Source organism: Diaporthe amygdali, assembly GCF_026229845.1.
Source record: "Diaporthe amygdali strain CAA958 chromosome Unknown NODE_13_length_1014660_cov_65_381101, whole genome shotgun sequence".
Classification (NCBI taxonomy): domain Eukaryota; kingdom Fungi; phylum Ascomycota; class Sordariomycetes; order Diaporthales; family Diaporthaceae; genus Diaporthe; species Diaporthe amygdali.
Genome location: NW_026517033.1, coordinates 476,102 through 499,411, shown reverse-complemented (window position 1 = coordinate 499,411; position 23,310 = coordinate 476,102). Strand labels below are relative to the sequence as shown.

Genomic DNA, 23,310 nt, shown 5'->3' with positions numbered 1-23,310 from the left:
GAAACAAGAGTGTTGGATCTCGCCCTCGATTGTGCCAACCTTTGTCCGACGACAGTCTATTCTTACCACCCGCCACCCGGGAAGCCGACGAAGTCCTCGTGGCCAACTCGTCACGACGACAAAGACTGACTTCTAGTCAAGCCATCCGTTGGATTGACCGTAGAAGTTGTCTTTTCTGCCGACAATCTTGTCGTGCTCGGAAGGGTTGCACGCCCACCCAAATTTCGACCAATCGTCAATTTTTCTTCATTCGCCATCTCGGCCCCATTTTCCCTCTAGTCCTAAATACGACGTCGAATACAACCGATTTTTCTCATCAACTCAAATACATCACACAAAATGAAGACGACAACACTACTCGCAGCCGCAATCGCTGCTGCTTTCCCAGCATACGCCGCCACAGCAACCTCATCAGGCATCGAAGAGCCGTCAGCAGCACCGACGCTCGGAGCTCAGGTTGTCCAGGGCTGCTTCTCATCATGGGGAAACTTGATCTTCAACTCAACGCCTAGCTTTAACTCGAAGAGTGCTTGCGCCGTCGACATCTGCTACGCTGGTGGCTTTAAAGTTGCGGCGACGACCGGTGGAAACCAGTGCTACTGCGGTAACGAATATCCACCCAAGGACACGGTCGTGGACGACTCCAAGTGTGACACGCCTTGCCCAGGCTACGGTCTTCAAGCATGTGGTGGCATCGATTTTTACACAGTTTACAACACTGGCATCATGCTGTCAGTCTCCTACTCCGCCGACAATGACACATCCTCTGCCTCAGGCACTGCCACTCCAAGCGTGGTCGCATCATCCACAGTCGTGTCAGGCGGCCAGACTAGTGTTGTGTACGTGACTGCCACCCCAACGGATGCAGCAGACGATAAGAAGGGCTCCACGCCTATGGGAGGAATCATCGCTGGCGTTGTGGTAGGTGTAGTGGTTCTTGGTGCAGCATTTGGCGGCCTTTGGTTCTACATGCGCCAGAAGAGGAACCGGGAGATCGAGGAAGAGCACCGACGCAATGCAGCGGTCAATGCTTTCATGGGAGGCAAGCCACCCGGCAGCAGCGGTGGCTACTCCATGGAGACAGACACCCGTTTGGATCCCGTAATGGCTCAAAGAAGAATGAGCAGTGGCAGCATTGCCGACAACCAAGATTACTCGCGACGAATCCTGCGGGTATGTTCCTACTCTCCGGAGGTCCTTATAACACAAGCTAACCATGTCGCAGGTCACCAACGCGTGATGACGTTCCCCTTTACGACGAACGACTCTTGCCTGTACTCTACTCTTCCATTGGCATCTTTCGGCGTTTGGTAAATTGCTCATGTCACCGGTGAATCAACCACGCGACGAATCTCCGGCGTTTCACATTGGCGCAAGGAAAGCAACATATTTGGGGTCACGAACAGGACGTGGCACATTTCTCCCGGGCATCCGTTGCTATATCCTCCGCCGTCCCCTCCTTGGCCAAAATTTCAGCACTTCTTTCGGTATGCCTCTGGCACGTCTCGCATCCTGAGCCTCGGCCAAACGACGACGATCTTCTCGAGATTACCACTTTTTCGTCACTACGATTAGCTTTGTGATACCACTATTTTGGAGATCGGGTAAAGGCGTGGATACGGAGTATTCAACCATACCCAAAAACAGGGTCTGTCCCGAGACAAGGCAACCCTCGTGCATCTATATTTATTACTTGTCTGGGCGGCGGGGTTTGGGAATCGGGAGCAAAGGATGCTAGATCGGGGGTCAATAGCCCAGACTGAGCGGGAACAGGCTGGCCGCTCGCTTGTCAGGTTGCGAGGAAGCGGCTGAGAGCGCACATAGATGGGAGAAATTGTGTCTGTCGGATGAGTGCGGTGTTCTTGATGGGGAAATCTATTGCTATAGGACACCAAAGATGCGTCTACCTTATCACCCGAATGTATCAGTCGTCAGCCTGTGCCGAGGGAACATCTTGGGATGTCCGAGACAGGTAATCGATGGATAGACATACCTTCTTATTTCTTTTTCAGACAATTCTATCTTCATCCACGCGGCGAAAGTTGACTGTTGCGGAATGAATACCTTCACCAAATGTCGACACGCGCGCCTGAGGAGCGGGAGAAGCGGCGGGCGAGATGCTGACAACCTGCCCTCTCTTCAATGGAAATGATTCAACCACACCCATCTCTGTGCTCGCCACTGTCTCATGCCCATCTCGCCGCTGAACACCGTTACACGATCTCGCAGGCTAAATCCCCACGGCACTACTCGATCGACACTTGGTCCCGGTAACGCCGTCGGTAATTGTTTCCCTGACTGCTGTGTGATGCAGGTCCGGTACAACTGGGAACTGCGCGTGTGCGATCAGGTTCGAGCTTGTCAAGGTTATTGGTCCACAGGTGGACGCTGTCGACTTCTACTGCTCGCATTGCCCGAGCTGGGCTGTAGTGAGATGGTCACACTCGTCGGTCTGGGCCTTTTGTCCGAGGACGCTGGGATAGTTGGTGGTTCGTGTCACGAGAATGAGGTGGCATTGGGAGGGACGGGCCGGGTTGCTTCAGGCTCGATGAGAAGTGACGACCATCTCTCCCGCTTTGCTGCCCAATTGGTGCCTTGGAAGCGTGGAGGCCTCAGATGTGTCCGCTGCACAGGAGGTGGGCAATGCTCTGCCTGTTGCTGTGACACTGCGGGAGCGGAATGGCGCACATAAGAGGCTCGTCCCGCAAAGCTCGGTTGTGCGCGGCCTCGCCTGGTTATGGAGGTCCGGGATCAACGGCGCCATGTACTTGCATGGCATGTGATGGCACAGCCGGGCTGGCGGTACCCAGGACTCAGCTGGCTCGCTTAAGTCTGCGGCAAGCAGGCACGCCTGTTGTGTTGTGTCCAGCTCGGCTAGGGTGCGTGGAAGGAGAAGAGGAAAGAAAATAAGAGGACACCAGAGACCAAGCGCATATCACTTGGGCGGCGAGGGAGCCCAATGCTCTCGGATGTCACAGGGGCCACGGTCTAGCATACATAAGTAGCTTGCGAAGACCGGGCTTGGGACAAGTGAGACTGAATGCTCTGGAGATCGATGTTGATCATAGACGACAGATGCGAACTGATAGGCAAGGTAAGATGATGCTGGTGAATGGGTCTCGTATCAACCCCAGAGCTTGATGCCCGATGCCTGGCTGAAGTCTAACAGGGTCTCTCGAGCTTAGAATGGATAGACAATAAAGAATAAACAAGTTCTCAGACATCGCAGCATCATATTACACACAGAAGAGGTAGAGATTCCAGGGTAGTGACTTGAAAAACAGAGTCATCATGCTGGTGGTGACGATCTCATCCTCGCGTACAGGACACACACGCATGAGAGTATGAGAAGAGGACAATGACTTGCATCTGAACTCGATGGCCGCTCAACCAAAGTAAGCGAGTCCTCCGTTCAATATGCTTTAATTTTTTCCCTGTACATTCTTGCCTACATCAAGGAAGTACTGGTGTTAGACTCATCCCCCTCTGCTCGAGGCTCTGGAGATCATCATCCACTGAGTGCCCAGCCGGCTCGACACTCGGCCGATAGGTAAATGGTCAGCTTCACTTGACTCATAAGGACTCATGATTCGAGGTCATACATGCTCAGTTTCCACGACAGTGACTTGTCTCTTGTATCTAGCTAGATACTTGGTTTGTTTGTCGGAAAGACTCGGCGCACTTCCCGTTGAGCCGCGTGCGACTCGACGGCAGGGCTACAAGTTGACACCCGGGTTTGGCGACAGCACACACCCGCGGTACCGCAAAGCTCCCAACACGGTGCTATTTCGCCTCGACTCCCGCTCCTCGGGACCTCGGGTAGTATTCAGACCACTCGACTGCCGGGTGGTGCTATGACTGTGCTTGAACGGCACCCGAGGAGACGGCTATGTCCACAACGGTTGGTGTAACGGTGAACTCTAACGCAAAGTTATCCGAGGATTCACTGATCAGTACGTACGTTGAACATTGGTGAGTTATTGAGTGATCTTGCATTGAAAATGAAGTTTGTCCTGTCATGGCGGTAGCTAACTAGACGTGGTCTCGGAGGCAACTCGGATCTCATCGCCTGTTGCGGCCAGACGTTATTGTGGCAGGTTACACTGACTCTTTGACACCTGCGGGAATGGTGTCAACAAGACATCTTGTGTGAGCATCATGATGCATTTGACCCAAATACAGCTTTTAAGAGTGAAGTCGCGGTGCTCCTGAGTTGTCACCCACATTCTGGGGGCAGGAAAATGCGCGTCCTTGCACACAGCTTCCCGTATGCGAAGGTAGTGTCTTCGAGGCCCATACCGCACAGCACACTCCAGCAGGCGAGACTAAATTTCAAAACATAAAAAACCGTCGATCAGCATAGGCCGCCAGCAGATGGTGACTTGGAGGTGTTCAATATCATCAAAGCGCGCCGAGACTGTGATCCAGGCCAATTCGAGGTGGGCACGGCGATTGTGTATCCTGATCTGGTGTACTGGATGACAAGGCGAGACATAGTACTGCATACAAGGACAAACCGATTGGGCGGGTGTGGTTCTGACAGGCAAACCTGCAGACCGTTATGTCTCGGATAGTAGCAGGTACTTCGCCAACGGTTCGCTTGGGGGGCGAGCATCTCTATTCATTCACGACTCCACAACGACATCATGGCATTCGGGGACCAGGGCTAAACTTTCCAATATGAGTGCCCTTTCAAGTATAAGTGTCTCCCTCTGGACACGCAAACGTTCAAAGCTATCTGCTCCAAGTCCCATCGTCTCTTGCTCACTCGTCTCCAGCAGCACCGTATCGACCAGAAGTTCATATCAAGCATCATCGAAACACAAACAGACATTCATCCCGAAGACTCCTCAGGCTTTCAGAATGCAGTTCGTCTCCAAGATCGTCTTGGCACTCACTGTCATCAGCAACGCCATGCTTGCCGTTGCTCTCCCAAACCCTGCCGCGCAAGTGTTGCCGGTAGGCGATGGGACGCCGGACTCCAGCAATGGCAATGGCGGCCACAATTAAACAACATCGTTATCGATTGCCTATCGATACAGAGCTCCCATCAGGTGAGTGAGGCCCCCTGTTAAATGATTTCACATACATCTACTCACAGACCTGAGACAGAACGGATGGATATCTTGCAGGAAATCCGATGATGCACAAACGATTTGGGACGGTACTCCGCTGCACTGTTTTTGAGCTCGGAAGGATGCGGCTGGGAACGAAGATATTTGAATGTGATCTCCATGGACTTTCTTTCTTCACCTATACTTAGGTACTACAGGTATTCTGACCGTGAGAGTATGACCACGGATCATTGTCCAAATTGATATCTTCAAAGATCTGTTGCATCAAAAGCGTATGAATTGAGATGAAATAAAATTATCCCATAACCAGCAATTTGCCTCTATGCTACTCTAGATTCATTGGACACACTACATGACAAAACTGGTAAATGTAACAACTTGCGGGACTCATGTTGGCCAGCCTACAGAATAGGTAGCCTGCCTCCCTGCTCGAATTTGCGGAGCACCGAATAACCATTTGAGGATATTGAGGAATAGGAAATTAGATTTCCTGTAGGTTTAGAATGGTTTGTGTGGTCAACTTGCTTTACGATTTTCGTGTTCTCATCAGCTGCGTAAAACACTGCTGAATGAGTGGCCCGTATGTATGTACAGCCTACATTCGATGGCTTGACTACTAGTACCGTGTTGTGACTTTTCTCTCGTGTCAATTGGGGTTTGAGGTGCTTCGAGACTACGCGACATTTCGTCCGAAGTCTACGGGTAACCCGCTCCAAGGGACGAAAAGGAGCTACCATGAGACCTAGAAAATTACTAGACCCGTCGCGATTGGAAGAAGAAAATGATTTCAGGTCTAGACCCCTTGATGCCTGGTGCTGGATAAGAGTCACACGCTCCCTTGCTGTAGTCAAGCCTTTTGGCCATTCGCGCTCGCAAGCGTATGGGAGCAGAGGGAGCGCTGCCCGCCGCCTGGTTTCAAATTCCACTCTGCTTCATGCCTGAGACGCAAAGCCACAATGGTCCTCAATGCCCTCCCGACAGACTGGAGGCTTACATTTCAGCTGTGATTCAAAAAACACAATATCCTGGGCCATCTGACATGGATAACTTGTAGTAATAGACGAGAACTTGAATTATCGGTGTCGAGGGCCGAGACGCAGCATGCATCTTGTAGATCTTCATTGAAGCCAGACCTGGACTCTCCCGGCTCCGTGATACCCTCTTATCAGACCCTGGGCGTGTTTCCCCCACCCTGGTCGACCATCATTTCAAATTTATATTTCAAGGACGAGCTAGCTGGATGACCCTTGGTATCAATTTGTTTTGCGACTATGCCAATAGGTTGTTTATCTTTCATGCCGGGGTATGCGCTTAAGAGTCCTGGTTGGCGAGTTGGACGTTACATATATGTCTTACTCCTTGACGCAGGATTTGTCGTGTATTTGACTAGAAACTGCCACAGCTTTTGTCAAGCCACATGGACAAGCTCTGGCCGACGGCCTGGTTTTGACATTCGCTGCTTCATCCCACCTAGGATATCGCGCATGAGTCGTTCGATTAAACTTGGGACCGTGGGGTGGTGGCCAATGATTGCCGGCGCAACTACGCCAATCAGGCTTTCGGGCCCGCGGACAACCAGGGAAGCATCCTAGACTGGAAGTCATAGCAGGTCACATAGGCCTTACTTTAACTTTCAGTTCATGACGTCTAATGGCAAGCACCCTCATTGTCTACTGTTGACCGATCTCAGTCCAGATCCCTAGAGGAGCGAAGATGACGACAGTCACGATCTGTCCCTCCGCACGGTTTTTGATCTTGCATCCAGCTGCAATATTCCAACGACCTGCATTAGTGTATTGAGAATTGGCTTTCCCAACATGTGTTGTCTAGAGCTCGGTCCGTCCAGACCGCACAATCGTCACGAGTAACGGAGCTACAAAGTCGCATGTGCACGTCCGAAGCACAACTTCATCGAGTATCCTGCTCTTCGACGTCTTGTTCGAGCCAACTTATTCTGCGCCATTTTCTTGATGTGATTGACGTATCTGTGATTGGGCATGCGTGCAGCGACTAGACTATTGACAGGCCGGCGGACGGCCGAGGAGCCCGGAAGATACGAACATTTAAGACACGCGACTCCAAGTTGCTAGCTGGGGCTGACGGTGTGGTACATTGTTGGCGGGCGCCGCTTGAGTAGGGAACATGTTCTCCGCTTTCCACGTGCATGTGAGAAGTGAAAAATCAGTGGTGCCAGCCGAGGTGAGGTGAGGATCTCCAAATGAGTGCTTGTTGGTCTGCAGTAGAATGTGACCATGATACCTGCCCGAGTCGCGGTTCGGCCGCCTTGCCCATCGCTTCAGCTACCGGATTGGACCCAAGTGTGTATATCATGTCACCCTGAACCGGCATAGTTGAGGGGATCTTTACCCTATAGGGAGGGGTTGCCGATGGAGGGTTGTACATGGCGCTGATAGCTAGTGCCAAGGCCAGCAGGGACCAGGGGCAACGATCCCCATCATAGTGTATCTTGGGCAATCTGGGGAAGAAGAACGCGGGGGAGGAGGATTTTGACTACGAGATGGGTGGGTGTGAGATCATACCGAGCTCTCTCCACACGAGAATTACACCTAGTCGGCCATGTGAAAGTCTCTGAATGCTCTTGATTGTTGCCTCTGGACTCCAGGCCAGTCCCAGCCACACTGCCTGGAGTAGCATGGTCGGTCCGGCCGTTGCTTGCGGGGGAAACAGACGGCCAATTATACTTCCACTCACACGCTGCATGTGCTCGAGTGCCATGCAAGAGGTGTCCATCCCGCCGTGTAAGTTACCAGGGCACACCTGGAAGGTGGGTGATCAGTTCTCGTCCCGACCACTTACATCAGTGCTCAGATTTCCTTTTCTCACCGTCACACCCCGACAAAACCCTTGCTCCACCAGCCCGAGCAACATAGTGCAGGACTCTCGTTTGTTTTTCCTGCTCTCTTGCCCCAGAACATCCATCATCATCTCAGCATCTTGGGACGACTCTGTTTGACACTCCCATCGGATGCGGCAAAGGATGACTCTTGGCTCGCAAAACATCTCATGATAACTCCTATTTATTTAAAATCATAAAACACATACGAAAATGAGGCTTGTCTCGTTACACGCGCTCGCGCTTCTCTACTGCGGAGTCGTCGTCGCGCAAGACTGCATCAACGTCGCCCTCACCGCGATTCCCGGCTGCGCACAGAATTGTATCCTCAATGGCGCACCATCGATAGGATGTCAAGGAACGGATTTCAGCTGCCAATGCGCGCAATCGGCGGCGCTCTTTGCCGCTGTTGAGGGTTGCGTACAGACGGCATGTCCATCAGCCAGTTACCAAGCTGTCATTGACGGGTCCGATGAAGGTATGGGTTTCTGTCGTTCACGCTCGTCCCGACGTGTGATCTCAGCCACATCGTCTATACTGTACAAAGAAAACGACTAATTAAACTTACTGTAGTGTGTAATTGCGCGGCACCGGCAGGAGCAGGATTGGCAGCAGGGACAGCAAGTGTGTCGGGCATAGGCAGCAGCGCACCGGCATCAAACACTGCCACTGCCACTGCCACGGGGACATCGTCACCAACAGCGACCTCAGGCGGAGGAGGGTCTGGCACGACTGGAACGACGGGCGCTGGAAGCGGCAACACCTTCACCGGCTACTCGAGCGTGTCGCCCATTGCTACCGCTTCGGTAATCGGTGCTGCCGCACAAGCAACGCCGGTGATGAACGTCATCCGATATGTTGTGCCGGTGGCGATGATGGGAGCTGCTGTGCTATAGGGTCAAAGTGGGCGCCAATGAGGAGCGGACCGCCCATTTTGGTTGGAGCGTTGGGCTGTAAGGGCAGGCGACGTCCAGAGCACATTTTCTGGTATCGGGAAGAGCCCGCGGAGGAGGAAGATACCATTCTAGAGCGGCGTGAGATCTTAGACGACCTCGAGTTCGGTTCTCGAGGACCACACACCTCCCATATATCCGACTAATTGCCCACACATTCATCGCCGCACCCTGTCGACGCCTGATTTCAGAGCTCCGAGGTCGCTCCATCAAAAGCCAACAGTCTCGAGGCTTCGTCATCGTTGCCCGAGGCTTGCATTTGGGGCTCCAAGGACTTTTTGCGATACAGGGAGGTCATGGAGAAGGAGAATAACAAGAGGAAAGATTACCGTTTCTTATCCCGGCTGAGCCAGTCTCGCGAGGCACGTGGGACTGGTTGTCCGGGACTGATGGCGTCGACTGAGAAGGGTGCGGATGAAGTCGTGTGTGGCGCAACGCCTTTCCTTGAATGGGGGATTACATTCAAGACTTCTACGAGATGTACATAGGCTCGGTATTAATTATAATTATTGATGTCGATAGATTCCAGCTACCAAGGCCAATGCGGTAACTTGAGGCGAGACATGCCCGTGACTTACTCTTTTGTGATTGATCTGCACTTCCTAGCTTCATGTTTGCGACAATAAAATCAATTGGTTCTCAACTGGACACTGACACGAGACAGGCGCAGACTGCTGGTTCGGAAAGCATTCGCAATGCTACTCTGTTCTTTGACTGAGGGTCTGTCAGGCAGTTAATCTCTCTTGCAATCTCTCTTGCAACGAGGTAGTGCTAGGAAAGTTGTCAAGACACAGCATGTGTTGTTATGAAGAAAGCAGATGTTACAAGAGGCAGTAGTAACGAGGTGTTGATTCCGTTTCTGCTTGGAAGTCGTTGCCCGCAGCCCTGTGGGCCTGACTGGTTAAGTCACTTCGCCGTGCATAGACGTGTGTAATTACCAGGGATTCATAGAGCAACACAATTCACTTAGGCAGGAACTGTTTGGGAAATACCTGGGTACCGGAGTGCAGACTGGGAGCTGTGAATTAGCAGCTCCGGGCTATGGCTACCCGTCCGCTGCTTGGAATTGGGAACTACCCACCGTACTTCCCTTGGCCACAAGCAAGTAAACGAGGAGCTCCGAAATCACGGACAGAATTGATTCTCAAAACGAAGTTGTCCAAGATGGCACCCAGCAGGACTGCAAAACCGAAGACAGACGCTGTAACCCTCCTGGTAAAGAATGCCAGGCTGGAAACAGACTTCTCAAACTCGAACTCTGACGTCCGCCATACCACACGAACCCAAGCAGCCCAGGGATGTTCACTGCAAGAGTATTGGAAGTGCGAGAAATACATCGGCTGCGGTGGATTTGGATCCGTCCATTTGGAGAGATGCTTCGATGTCGACGTGGTCTGGGATGACAGCGACTACGAGGATGAAGGCGATGAGGGTGATGCTAGGACCAAGATTGGCGCTTTGAGAGCTGTCAAACAACTTTTCAAACCCAGAGACCAAGTCAAGTTGTCTGGTGAGCTCCTGCACGAACTACACAGTCTTGTCTTCTTCACAAAGCCCAAGGTACGATGACCATGCCCTTCTCAACGTCGACGAGCACCATGGCCAGTGGCAGCTGACAACAATTCAAACGCACGAGTAGTACGAATATCACTTCGTCAAGACATGTGGATGGTTCGAGAGCACAAGCACGCTATTCGTTGCGATGGAGTACATGGCTTTGGGAGACCTGCAATCCCATTTGGTGGATAAAGGCCCTTTTGCGGAGATCGATGTCAAGTTCATCAGCAAGCAGTTATTTCGTGGTCTCGAGTTCATGCACCAAAATGACTTCGTCCACAGAGACCTGAAGCCTTCAAACCTTCTCGTCAAACAAATGCCCCCGAATCGATCATGGTGGATCAAGATTTCGGACTTTGGCCTCAGCAAAAAGCTCCATCAATCCCGAACGCTGTCATCCACCGTTTGTGGAACACTCGGCTTCATGGCACCTGAGTTATTGGGCTTCAAGGCGCGCGGCAAGGAGCTTTCCCAACTCGACAGGAGCAAGGCGGCTGACATCTGGGCTGCGGGGGAAACAGTATACCGACTGTTGACAGGAATGGCATCCTTTGGCGACAACTTACAAACTCTGAGCAATTACGTTCAAGAACCAGAACGATTTCCTCGGAAGGCCCTTGAGGCCAACAAGATCTCCAGCGAAGGGATTGGGTTCATTCGTCGCTGCATGGCTCCAAGCCCATTTGATCGTCCTTCTGCAAATTCTGCTCTCGAGGAGTTGCGGTGGCCGATGACCCATGGCAGAAATAAGTACAGGAACATTACTACGGAGACGACCTGCACAAAACCATGCCGAGGGAGTACTCCACCTTTCATCTTGTTCACCCCTGAGGGAGACCATCTTGTTGTGATCGAACCTCAACGAGTTTTTGTCTGGAACATGGAGTCAGAGACAGTTGTCAACTCCTATGTAGGCAAAACCAAGAAAGCTTTCTGCCACGGGTCAATCCATCCAGATGGAAGATATCTTTGTATCACTCAAGCAAAGTGGCGGAAGCCTTTGATTCTGGAAGACGCCATCGATCTTGAAGACTTCTTCTTCATCGAAGATGATTTCGATGGAGTTGGAGATCATCCGACCATCTCAACTTTCTCCCCAGACGGCCGCATCCTTGTCATTGCCCGCAACAGCCTCTTGTGCCAGATTGAGATCGAGGACGACTGGGCCACTACAAACAGTTACTGCTTGGCAACGACGCCTGACAGAGAATCAGGGGAGAACGGAATCAAGAGCTTACAATTCATGAAGGACTGTTCGAAGCTCATCGTGGCTTGCGAGACCGATTTCATCATTATGGACACCGCAGCAGACTCCTGGTTCAAAAAGCAGGTAGTCAAATACCCCTGCTTGGCCAGCAGCCTCGACATCTCCCCGGGCGGCAAGATAGTGGCATGCGGATCGGCAACCGGCGAGCTGTGGCTCTGGACTTCCCAAATGGAGTGTTGGGTCAGGCGGATGATGCCTCAAGGCGGGCCGGGCGCGGAATCCGACGCGTTGGAGAATGTTCGGTTTTCCGCATCTGGGGGCTCAATCTTATGCAACTGTCGTGGTAATTTTTGGGTGGAAATGTGGAGGTCTATTCCTCTCGACCGCATTGGCTTTTCATCAAAGCTGAGATACTATCATGGGCGGCGGATGGGACATTCGGTCACGTATCCAATTCGGGGTCTCGGAGCCACAGCGCTGGGAGGTGACAAGGGCGCGAGTGTTGTCTTTTGGAAGTATGAGCTATGATGGGGCGGAGAAAGCCTCGTCTTGGTCATGATTTGTGTTTAGCTTGATTGTGGAGCAGCGTGCTGAATGAACGACACATACCCAAGCAGAAGGGTCAAAATACGTTTGGGTCTGGTAGACATGATTTCACCGATACAAACTGAGGACATGCTTTTGCACAAGGGGTCCGACTTTTGGGTTTTATGGACTTCTCAACTTGCTACCGCCTAACCAATATCTAACCTGATTGGGGGAGCCGGCACTGGTGCGTTCTCAACTATGAACGATACTGAAGGGAGCGATTACTATTTCCATGGCGTCTCATGCTTATCCTCAATTACAGCTGTCCTGTTGCCTCGAAACCAAGCCCTCCTAATTTATGACACACTTCAGGCCCGCAAAAGGAGCATGCAAGAGACACAGCCGTGACTTGACTTATTCAAATGAGGACAAGCTCCTCATAGTTCCGGACCAGAGCCAAAAGCGGAGCCTGATGAGCACCTGTCCACCCCCCCGTCAATCTCAAGATATCTCGGGAGTAACTTCGCCACGCAATCTGCCAGGCGCGCCTTGTCATAAACATGAAAACAGGTGACAGTGTATGGGCTGGGTCGCGGACAGGCCGGACGAGACCGACCGGTTCTGAAGGGTGCTTCCGAGGCAACTCAACGACTGCGCCGTATACGCACTGTAGGCTGGGGAAGATTTCGTGGAGAGTGATGAAGTATTTTGGCCAAGAAAGATTATATAAGCCATTCATGAAGGCGAGATGGACGATGTCGAAGTTGAGATCGGTCAACAGGTCGGAATCTCTCTTGACCCATGATCTGAAATAGCTTGCACTGGAAGGAGGTCCAGGGGTTGCATGGATTTGATTTATAGTGGACCCGGTTCGGTGCAGGCAAATGATGTGCTGCCGCGGGTTAAAGCGCACGATGGCGTCCGGGCCCACGGTGGGTACAGTGATGCCCTGGAGGTGTCTGAGACACTCGGACTTGACGAAGTGGCTGGTGAGAAGCAGGCTGCGGATGGTCTTGCTGACTTGAGACTCCTAGGTACCGCGATAGTCTTGCTGATCCGGAGGGCTTACGACAGGTCGGAAACGGATATGGCAGCTCTGTGGGAGGAGTGGTGGATGGGGATCTTTGCCAAAATCGATGTCGAAGATGAAGACTGCGGGTGTGTTGATAATGTCGCGAATGATTTGGTAAATAAGCTCTGTTGGCAGGGCCATGGTGGCGGCGGTGATACAAAGCTGATAAGAAAGCAGAAACTCTACAAAAGATCAAAGTCGAAGTTTGATTGTATTGCTGCATGCGTGGTGTTGAATGTTTACGGGCGATGAGGCTGGACCTCATCATTAAAATATCAAAGAGGACCGTTCTGGTCCCTGTCTAGGTACCTAGGCAATGCGAATCTCGAAGGAACTCGCGATGAAGCTCCAGTTTCCATTTCCGATCACTGAATACGCCTACCCTAGGCAGCCGGTACCGTATGTATCAAGATGCATTTCTTTGAGGTCAACAACGACCGTCAGATTTTAGAATTTAGGCCAAGCTTTTCTCGGCCGCTCTTGGCACCCCGATCGTCGTTTCGCCCTTGCACATGCAGGAACAATTCCAAGACTGTCTGTCGTGTGGTTGTCTATCTGTTCATCGGCTTGTATGTGTACCCTTTCTAACCGAGTACCTGAGTCTCATGATGTTCAATCTATACTAACACTAAAATGGTCATGATTCAATGAGGCATTTACTCCTATCTTGCACCCACAATGAACTTGCCAACAAACAAACACACTGCAAACCTCGACCCGAAGATCCGGGGAGTGTGGGTCGTCTTTGCGTCAACATATCCACAATGACGCTTTACTTCAACAGCTGCGCTCTTTACCACGCTGCCCAACTTGGAGGAAGCGCCCGGATCGGCAAGGAAGTCACGAACAAGGTCCACTTGCAGACGGTGAAGGCCAAAATTCGACAAGACAATTACAAAAGCCCACCCCCCCTCTAGTCCTGTGACCGGAACTGGACACTTCCTCATAAGAGATACCCGACAACGAAATTGTGCTACTGTATGTAGTCATGTAGACAAACGGCATCTTAATTGCACTACTTCTCTTCATCGATTTTACATACTGTGAGTGGAATCTCGTTATCCCGAGGGCGGGATGATTTATAGGACATGATCGTCTCTTCTACTGTGATATCTGCAATTGTGATCAGGCATGTTAATCCACTTGCGCAGATACCAGGCAGAATGGCTGAAGGTGCCGTTCCGGGCGCGCCCAATGTCTCTGGCACAGACGAAGACCCCTCACACTTCTTCCACCAACCGCCCCCAGTCGCCGGGGTGAATTTCGGGTCGAGCCCGTCGCAATCTGATCGGATCAACCTCAACCACGATATCTCTCACACAGAGCAGTCTCCAACAACTCCGCAGACTCCGTCCACTCCAAAGACTCCGCGTCGGCTGCGGTTCCCAAGCGACGACGGTCAGCTGAGGCAGACGCATTCTGCCCCAAGTATTGGTGACAACGGCAACGATGATGGCGACGAAGACGTTCGCCATGATGGGGGCGGCGATGGTGTGAGCGATTTCCGCACAGACAACGATGGAGAGCCGGATCGTGACCCTGCAGCACACCGTGGCTGTTGGCAATCTTTCCGCGACTGGATGACTTCGTTCAAGCAAGACTTTGGCGAGCCAGAGAGGAGCCAGGATGTCCAGGATTTGATGGGTGATATCGGAATCGATGTGCGGACATTGAAAAGCATGCTGAAATCGAGCAAGAGCGGAAGGAGAGGAAGACAGAAAGCTCATAATAGAGTCTCAAGCTTGATCGCTCCCTCGGTCATGCTGGCTCGACCTGGCCTCGGAGCTAGAACGGAGTCATCCTCGACTGTCGCAACAACAGCAACAGCAACAGAAAATACATCTGCCTTGGACTCTGGCTCTTCAACCACTGGAACGGCGACCCCTGGCAAACCATGGAAATTTGGTGTTGGAGTTGACCCGCACGAGGTTTCGCAAGCACTGAAAAAGCTGAAGATCAAGATGGCCAAGAAGGACAGCCCGCAGGCCAAATATGTACAGGCCATAGCTGAGCTGGCCCACCGCCGGAACGTGGTGTTGCTCATGGTCTATGCGTTCATGGCGTATGGTGCTCCTTCGCATCGCATCGAAGAGTACACACTCAAGCTCTTCAATGTGCTCGAAATCGAGGGAAGGGTCAACTATACAGTCGGTTGCACGGAGATATCCTTCATCAACCCCATCGACCCGGAAGACCCGATGACACGAACGGCTTACACGACATTAGTGAAAGCCCAAGGGCTTGATATCGGAGCGTGCGAGACGGCCTTCCGCATCTACAAGGACGTCATCCACGGCGAAGTCACCATCGAGGAGGCCACACAGAGCCTCGCCCAAATGATCGAGTCTCCATCCTACTACAAGCCATGGACTCTGGTGCCCTTCTACGGCTTTGCATCTTCCCTCGCCTGCATCTGGGCCTTTGGAGGATACTGGTTGGACATGCCTATCGCCTTCCTCCTGGGCTGCATCGTCGGCCTTCTGCAGGTCGTCCTTGCCGCCAAGAACCCTCTTTATGCAAACGTGCTCGAGGTGTCTGCGTCTTTGATCACTTCCTTTGGGGCCCGCGCATTCTCATCGATTGGGCCTAGTCAAAAATACTTCTGCTTTGGTGCCATTGCTGAGTCTTCCATCTGTACCATTTTGCCGGGCTACATCGTGTTGTGTGGCAGCCTCGAGCTTCAGTCCAAGTCGATCACGGCTGGCTCCACACGTCTGTTTTACGCAGTGATCTACTCGTTGTTGCTGGGATATGGTATAGACGTCGGTGCGCAGTTGTGGGCAGTCATCTGTAGGTACTTGCTTTCTCCGGCTAGGATGCTCTGTCTGTTTCCCTCCTATTCCCGGGTTGTTGTATCATTTGGTGCTCGGCCGTAAATGGCTAACAAATACCAGACCCCGACGCACCTACAGATGCAACCTGCCCACGTGTAAATTGGGTTAGTCCCAAGTGGAAGATCCTTCTGGTGCCGAGCTATCTAGTCGTCCAGGCCATTCTCCTCAGAAGCCGGCCACGTCAAATCCCCGTCCAGGTTGTTCTCGGGTCAGCAGCGTACACTGTCAACTACTTCGTTTCGCAGTATGCTACCGCACAAGTAAGTCCTATTGTTTTTGAGTTAAATGACCCCAAACTTGGTTTAGCTCGCAGAAATTCCCGAAGCCTCCCCACGAAACAATTGGACCTCTAGGCATCGGGTTGCCACTTAGAGGACTTCTAGCGGCTTATAGTCCGGAGAACTCTCCCGTTGGATGACCTTCCAGCTGTGCAGTCCTACTAGGATTATAGCTATCCTCCATTGGATGGAATCTTATTTGACTAGACCACTGATTATGTTTTGTTCTGGCAGGTGGCCGACACTGCATCGGCCTTCACCCTCGGTGTTCTCGGTCATTTATGGGCTCGCTCTCAACGAGCCTTCGCATTTGCCGCTGTCGTTGCTGGTATAAGTATGTTTCTACCGCAGAACTTGCCACCATTGTCTGGAAAGAGAACACTGCTGACTGAGATCCGTCAAGTGGTGCTGGTTCCGTCTGGCCTAAGTGCGCAAGGGGGGCTTGTCGCAGGCATTACCACTCCATTGTTTAACAACGCTACTACAAATGCACAGGATGTGTATGAGCAAAATATTTACCAATCGTTTAGTGTTGGCGCCCAGATGATACAGGTCGCGGTAAGTGGTCAAGCAGTGTTTTCACCAGGGCCTCTATGCCTCCGGACTTGTCATAGGGGTGTTGCCTGATTGAAGCTGACTGTGTGAATTGCAGGTTGGTCTAGCCGTCGGGATGTTCTTGTCTGCTCTGTTGGTGTACCCCTTTGGGAAACGAAGCAATGCGTTGTTTTCGTTTTAGTACGGCTATGAGTACAGTATTGACTATACAGCGACTGACTATCTTGAATCGACAAGCTTAAAGTGTTTTCGATTCGCGTAGGCATGCATATGCATGCTCTCCAATCCAGCCGCACGGTTGATCTGACCACTCTTCCTGACAGCCAGCCACCTTCAAAGGGTATCGGATCTCCGCCCCGGTCTTGAAACTTATTCCCTTCCTGCCTCTAGCTGAGTGCTTGTTTAAATCCTGGGTCTTTCGTCGTGAGATCTTGTCATTTGATTTGAGCAGTGCTTACTAGCATTCCGTTGCCTTCATCGCCTATTCATCGTAAAATCCCACTCATATGCGAGGAAGACATAGTACCATGGTACTGATGTGCAGCAGTCCCGCGTCTAGGGTAAGACGCTTCATTTAGGCCACACGCACTAGCGGAAGCAGACGTTGAAGGAACCGTCTTGACGTCGCATTTAGCCGGATTCTTCCAAACTCAACGCAGCGCTCCCAGTGGCTCACCGCCGGCCACTTCTGCTTTCGTCGGTTTGATGACCCGAAATTCAGTGCTGAGCCTGGGGTCCTGGCGAGCGCCAAGAAGGCCAACTGCCGCCAAGGCGCCGGTAATTGCACCGTATTTGTTGATGCCGCCGCTTGTCACTCGCTGGATCGCACTCCGGGATTGGTGACCCCGCATGCTGGAGGAATATACCCCGGATTGTTGTTGAATATGTCCCTTCTTGGCAGGGTGTCCCAGAAACGCGGATCACGAGGTGTGCATCAGCCGCAGCGCCTGGCTCAATTAGATTGTGCAGATTAATTCTATATATCAGACGGACGCGTTCTTTACTGTACTACGCCGTGTGATCTCGACCAAGTTCGCATAGTCCTTGTATCTGGACTCAGCCAGTGGACCTCAAAGACGAAACGGCTCATTGAGGCCGGCACCATAGACGGGCCCCTGACGAGACCGCAACAACCAGCAACATGGCTATCGGCTCAGCGACGACAGCGGAGAAGGGCAAGTCGGACCCCATCATCACTCGGCTTGCCAGTGAGGATAAGAAAATCTGGTTCAAGAAACCCAATCTGCGATTCCTCTATTTTATGCTCTTCCCAACATGTATGGGAATCGAGTTGACCTCCGGATTCGACTCTCAGATGATCAATGCTCTCCAGATTGTGCCGCCATGGAAGGAATATTTTGGAAACCCGCAGGGCTCGCTTAAGGGCATCATCGCGGCTGCGTACTCTCTGGGAGCTATCCTGTCCCTTCCATTCATTCCGATGGTCAACGAGAAATTTGGTAGAAGAGGATCGATCCTGGGGGGTTCGCTCGTCATGGTTGTCGGCGCTCTCATCCAGGGGTTCTCACAGCACGTTGGCATGTACATTGTTGCCCGGATGATCCTAGGGTTCGGAATCCCAACATGTATCGTGTCTGGGTCTTCACTCATTGGCGAGCTGGCATATCCCAAAGAACGGCCGGTACTGACGTCCTTGTTCAACGTCTCGTACTTTGTGGGCCAAATCACGGCAGCAGCCATCTGCTTTGGGACAAACAGCATACCGAATGACTGGTCTTGGAGGATCCCGTCGCTACTCCAAATCTGCCCTTCAGTCCTTCAAATCAGTTGCGTACTGTAGGTGTCATCGTCATGTACCAGGGCAGTCCGTAAAGCAGAAACTTACCATATGCACTTTCCAGTTTCCTCCCCGAATCCCCCCGATGGCTCATAACCAAGGACCGCGTCGAAGAGGCCCAAGCAATCCTGGTCAAGTACCACGCCGAAGGCGACGCGGAGTCGGAGTTTGTCAAGGCGGAAATGGCCCAGATCCACACCACGATCTCGCTCGAAGTCGAGGCCTCCAAGAAATCCTGGGCAGACCTGTTTGCGACTTCAGGAATGCGTCGCCGCCTGCTCATCACTTGCATGCTTGGACTATTTACGCAGTGGAGCGGCAACACGCTTATCAGCTACTACCTCGGAGACCTGCTCGACATGATCGGGATGACGGACTCGACCGCCGTGCAGAAGATCAACGTGTCGATCGCATGCTGGAGCATGGTCTGTGCCACAATCGTTGCGCTGCTGGTAGTCAAGATCCGTAGACGGGTCATGTATCTGGCTTGCACCATCAGCTTGTTGCTGTGCTACATCGCGTGGACTATCTCTATGCAAAAGGCCCAGACGGCCGCTGACGCTGGGACGCCGAATAATTCGGCCAACATTGCGACGTTGTTCTTTATCTATGCTTACAGTCCGTGCTATAACATGGGCTACAATGCTTTGACATACAGTAAGTCTTGCTTGAAGCAGCCATATTCTATTACAATTTTGCTGACCTTCTTAGCCTATATGGTCGAGATGTGGCCGTACGCGGAACGAAGCCGTGGCATTTCCGTGTTCCAGCTCTTCGGCCGCTTGGCCAGCTTCTTCACTACCTTCGTCAACCCCATCGGACTTGAGGATGTGGGCTGGAGATACCTCATCTCGTACTGCTGCTGGCTAGCGTTTGAGGTTGCATTCGTCTACTTCATGTTTCCCGAAACATTCGGACGTACCCTCGAGGAACTCGCTTTTAGTATGTCACCCTGATGCCTTGCTGGTTGATTGAAATCACTGAGGGCACCTTTACTAACAAATGAACAGTGTTCGAGGACAAGAAACTCGCAGACGAGGCGGTCAAGGCCACAGAGAAGGTGCTCGCTCATCACGACGAGGATACAGCGGCCAAGATTACGGTGACCGAGAAACTGGATACCAAGACATGATCGAGCAAAGAAGCGGGTGTTGCACTATACGATTTCACACTTGGATCCAACCCCTGAAGTTCGGCGCGAGCAACGTTGTGTTGCCACTCGGCACTCAGAATAGTATCTCAAGCAATAATCTGGCTCGTGTTGCCAAACTTTCTTCATCGAAGAAGCATCATGAAATTGTGTTGTCCTTGTTCATAATGACACGTAAAAGAAACTACATGCCACTGCGAGGCAAATCTCAAGCAACTAAATCTTGCTCAACCAATTTCCCAGCCTCCGTACGGGTGAAACATGGATAACTGGATATTTGCAGGCATGGGGTGATAACGAGGTACCTAAACAAACTTTGAAACGAAGAAACTTTAAGGCACTGTCCTCTTGATCGAGAACAATACATACATAACTATATAGAATTCCAGCGCCTGGTAATATGTTGTAAAAGCGAAAGTATCAGGCAACGCCAAAACATGGCAGAGCGGAGACCGAAGGCATCTGATGGCTTGGGCCTCGAGATGTCATCTAAGCCGTGAAGTCGCACCGTTGTTTCCGGTGTTGTCGGGCTTGAACCGATGTAAACCCAGGCAATAGGTGAATCAAGTTTCAGGGAGCATTGAGGCGAGAAACTTCACCGTTCATCTACCTTCGCCTTCGCAACGCAAGCCTGCTCTCCGCTGTGACGTGGCTTATCTCAAGTTCACATATGATTTGTTCTCGGCATTCGACTTTGTTCATTATCACGAGATCTAGTAGTGGGCGGCCTTTTGAATATCAGACCATTGTCATCATGAGTTTGGATGCAGTGCAGAACCTTTGCTAATATAGCAGACACTGGGTCTAGTGAAGCTGTCCCGCCATCACATATCCTGAAAGATACACTGACAAAATGGGTCTGGACCTTTTGTTAGACTTCGTATTTTAACAGCACATCCACTCTACCTACCTAAATAACCTAGTGAGACAAATAAGCTGCCCAGAAGACTCGAAAAAATGGTGTATCCACCTGGTGGCTGTCCATTCACATCGCGCCGATATGGCACCCTCTGCGCCAGGCAATGGGCAATGCTGACAATGTCATCATCTCCCCGCTCACTCAGTCCCGCTCTCGGAGAATCGCGCCTCCCTCAGTCTTGTTCGCCTCGATTGAAAAAAGCCTATCTACCTATGCACCCAAGAAACTCACTGGTATTGAATTGTCGATTAGAATTGATGATCTTATCTGTCCAAGCGCCCATATCGCTTCCTTGATGCCAAGATGAAAGTCGAATATGGAGATGCCCCTCAAGCGATCGCCCCAACGGAGAATGAGCGAAGTGCTGGTGTCTACTCATCACGCAATTTGCAGCGAGTGTTGTCAGGGCTGCACCGGGATGGGCTAGTAGTTTTGAGAGGCGTGATAGATGTCAGCCATGTTGATGCCTTGAATGAAGCCATGTGCGAGGAGGCGGAGAAGAGGATCGCCGACCCGAGTCAAGTGTTCAACCACAACCTCAAGTGTGAGGCTCTTCTCCACGGCAATGTCTTTTGAGCAAACAGCATCACATTGAAGCGGCGCTAACGAAACATATAAAACAGCCAACTTCCTTCAAAGACCGCCGGTGACACAAGCAAATTTGTTACAGGACGATGTGTATTTCAACCCGTTCCTCTTACAGGTGGCCAACGCGTGAGTCACCTCAAAAGCTCATGTCCCAATCTCAGAACCAGGCTCACCTACAACTTACCGCAGATACCTTGGCCAGACACCGATCTGGAACTGGCTGACTGCCAACACAGCCCTAGCCAACACGGCCGGCATGCGCCAGAACGAACACAAGGACTCCATGTTCGACCACCCACAGTGCCCGTACTACTTCATCGCCAACATCCCTCTGTGCGACTTTAGTGTTGCCAACGGCGCGACCGAGTTCTGGCTCGGCTCGCACGCAGACACGACCATTGCGGACCAACAGCACGTCACTGACGAGACGCGTGCCACGTGGAAGCCCTCTGCTGCCACAGACCGCATCCCGTGGATATCCGCGGAGGCCAAGGACGCGCGTCGCGCGGTGAGGCCGCCGGTCCAGCCGGAGGTGTTGCGGGGGGACATCATGATCCGCGACTTGAGGACGTGGCATGCCGGCATGCCGAACCATAGTGATAAACACCGGATCATGCTCGGGCTGGGATATCAAGTAAGTGCATAGAATGTGCCATACCGGTGTGGTCATGACAAGGCCGAGTGTCTGATGCCCGTGTCTTAGAGCCCCTTGCATCCAAACTACAAGCAGCGCCTCCACCTCCCTGCGTCGCAGCAACACTTCTTTGTGGGTCATTCACGTGGCAGAATCGAGGTCAGGGCCAACTTCTATGATGATGAGGAATTTGAAAAGACCAAAGCAGACTCGGTGTTTGATATTCGGCCCCGATACGAAGAAGATGAGTAGATCGGACACTTTTCCATGCCACATGACCAAATGCACTCTCGTCCGAATTGGACTTGCTCTTAAAAAGTTTTGGGCTAGATGTTATACGGTGCTTGAAAAGCTTAAAACCATTTCGTTCTACTCGCTGGAAGCTTTTGCTGCAGATCATCGTCTGTACTCCCAGAACTGTCACTTTAGCTTTTAGAAAAATGCGTCAGTCTCTGCCAGTATTGTTCCTCCCAATACGTCGCAGGACCATCAATGGCCAATCCGGGTATACTCTTTGGTGTATAAGGAGCTACAAGTGTATGTAGAGTGTGTACGTAGCCTTGGTAGTAATCGATATTGCCGAGGTCCTAGGTCGCATACACCGAGGGCCGAAGAGCAGCATTTCTGCCCGCGAACTGACCGTTGTTATTGTGCCTGATGAGACAAGCACAGCCCCACTTACACAACTGTTCGTCCCCACAGCATAAGCTCAATCTCGAAATCTGAACCTTACCGGTTTCCAGGCCTGTTTTTTGACTCGATGCTAAGGAGTCGGCCGAGTTGCAACTTGATTGTCTTGCCCTGACTAAGACAATCAGGGACTAAGACACCAGGGTAGGGAAAGGGGGGTGGTGGAAGATCGATCTCCCGCCGCTGCGCCTCTCCCTCTCGCCGGCGCGCGCCGCCAACCTAGCCGTTATGTGCTCAGCGAGCGCTCTATAGCTCAGTGACATTCCTTCAGCAGGCTTTGCGGAGACACCCGGGGCGGCTTAGGACGCCTCAGGCTGGGCCCGGCGATCCCGCTTTTAGAATGCGAAGCACCGGCGGCTCACTTGTTAGCTGCTAGCCTGGTCGTGTCTTGGCTGGACAAACGATCTGTTAGCTACAAGTGACCAGGGAGAGCAGGTCATATTCTTCTTGTCCTGGCGTCAGCGTTCCTAAACGGCCACGATTAACTTTGAGCGGCATGCCATCACGCACCCCTTGCCCCCTAAGAAGCTCCGCAGGCCCTTCTCTTTTGGCTCCAAGGATCTAGAACCAAACTGTCTTCGCATTAAAAGCCGTGTGATATAGGCGAGGTTTGGTGTC

General features: G+C 51.9%; 7 protein-coding genes across 7 annotated transcripts; 6 read left to right on the top strand and 1 right to left on the bottom strand.

Annotated features, from left to right (window-relative positions):
• Positions 1 to 339: 339 nt before the first annotated feature.
• On the top strand, positions 340 to 1,240 carry J7T55_003789 (wsc domain containing protein; the record flags this gene model as incomplete). The annotated part of the gene is made up of 2 exons (XM_053143133.1): positions 340 to 1,173; positions 1,226 to 1,240. 2 exons carry the CDS (start codon positions 340 to 342, stop codon positions 1,238 to 1,240), a joined length of 849 nt encoding a protein of 282 aa, XP_052994034.1.
• A 2,649-nt stretch (positions 1,241 to 3,889) lies between these two features.
• On the top strand, positions 3,890 to 5,010 carry J7T55_003788 (uncharacterized protein; the record flags this gene model as incomplete). Its single annotated transcript, XM_053143132.1, has 3 exons — positions 3,890 to 3,972; positions 4,364 to 4,439; positions 4,831 to 5,010. The coding sequence occupies 3 exons, from the start codon at positions 3,890 to 3,892 to the stop codon at positions 5,008 to 5,010; spliced, it is 339 nt and encodes a 112-aa protein (XP_052994033.1).
• Positions 5,011 to 8,142: 3,132 nt separating this feature from the next.
• Positions 8,143 to 9,596, top strand: J7T55_003787 (mac1 interacting protein 1; the record flags this gene model as incomplete). The annotated part of the gene is made up of 4 exons (XM_053143131.1): positions 8,143 to 8,407; positions 8,503 to 8,816; positions 9,074 to 9,362; positions 9,547 to 9,596. 4 exons carry the CDS (start codon positions 8,143 to 8,145, stop codon positions 9,594 to 9,596), a joined length of 918 nt encoding a protein of 305 aa, XP_052994032.1.
• Positions 9,597 to 10,046: 450 nt separating this feature from the next.
• J7T55_003786 (Myosin light chain kinase A) lies at positions 10,047 to 12,174 on the top strand (the record flags this gene model as incomplete). The annotated part of the gene is made up of 2 exons (XM_053143130.1): positions 10,047 to 10,442; positions 10,522 to 12,174. The coding sequence occupies 2 exons, from the start codon at positions 10,047 to 10,049 to the stop codon at positions 12,172 to 12,174; spliced, it is 2,049 nt and encodes a 682-aa protein (XP_052994031.1).
• A 418-nt stretch (positions 12,175 to 12,592) lies between these two features.
• On the bottom strand, positions 12,593 to 13,387 carry J7T55_003785 (uncharacterized protein; the record flags this gene model as incomplete). The annotated part of the gene is made up of 2 exons (XM_053143128.1): positions 12,593 to 13,123; positions 13,244 to 13,387. 2 exons carry the CDS (start codon positions 13,385 to 13,387, stop codon positions 12,593 to 12,595), a joined length of 675 nt encoding a protein of 224 aa, XP_052994030.1.
• A 623-nt stretch (positions 13,388 to 14,010) lies between these two features.
• Positions 14,011 to 19,843, top strand: J7T55_003784 (uncharacterized protein; the record flags this gene model as incomplete). Its single annotated transcript, XM_053143127.1, has 10 exons — positions 14,011 to 14,112; positions 14,398 to 16,036; positions 16,141 to 16,340; positions 16,593 to 16,692; positions 16,762 to 16,916; positions 17,573 to 17,690; positions 18,008 to 18,710; positions 18,776 to 19,368; positions 19,423 to 19,653; positions 19,722 to 19,843. 10 exons carry the CDS (start codon positions 14,011 to 14,013, stop codon positions 19,841 to 19,843), a joined length of 3,963 nt encoding a protein of 1,320 aa, XP_052994029.1.
• Positions 19,844 to 21,083: 1,240 nt separating this feature from the next.
• On the top strand, positions 21,084 to 22,254 carry J7T55_003783 (uncharacterized protein; the record flags this gene model as incomplete). Its single annotated transcript, XM_053143126.1, has 4 exons — positions 21,084 to 21,324; positions 21,404 to 21,494; positions 21,558 to 22,002; positions 22,072 to 22,254. The coding sequence occupies 4 exons, from the start codon at positions 21,084 to 21,086 to the stop codon at positions 22,252 to 22,254; spliced, it is 960 nt and encodes a 319-aa protein (XP_052994028.1).
• Between the last annotated feature and the right edge of the window lie 1,056 nt (positions 22,255 to 23,310).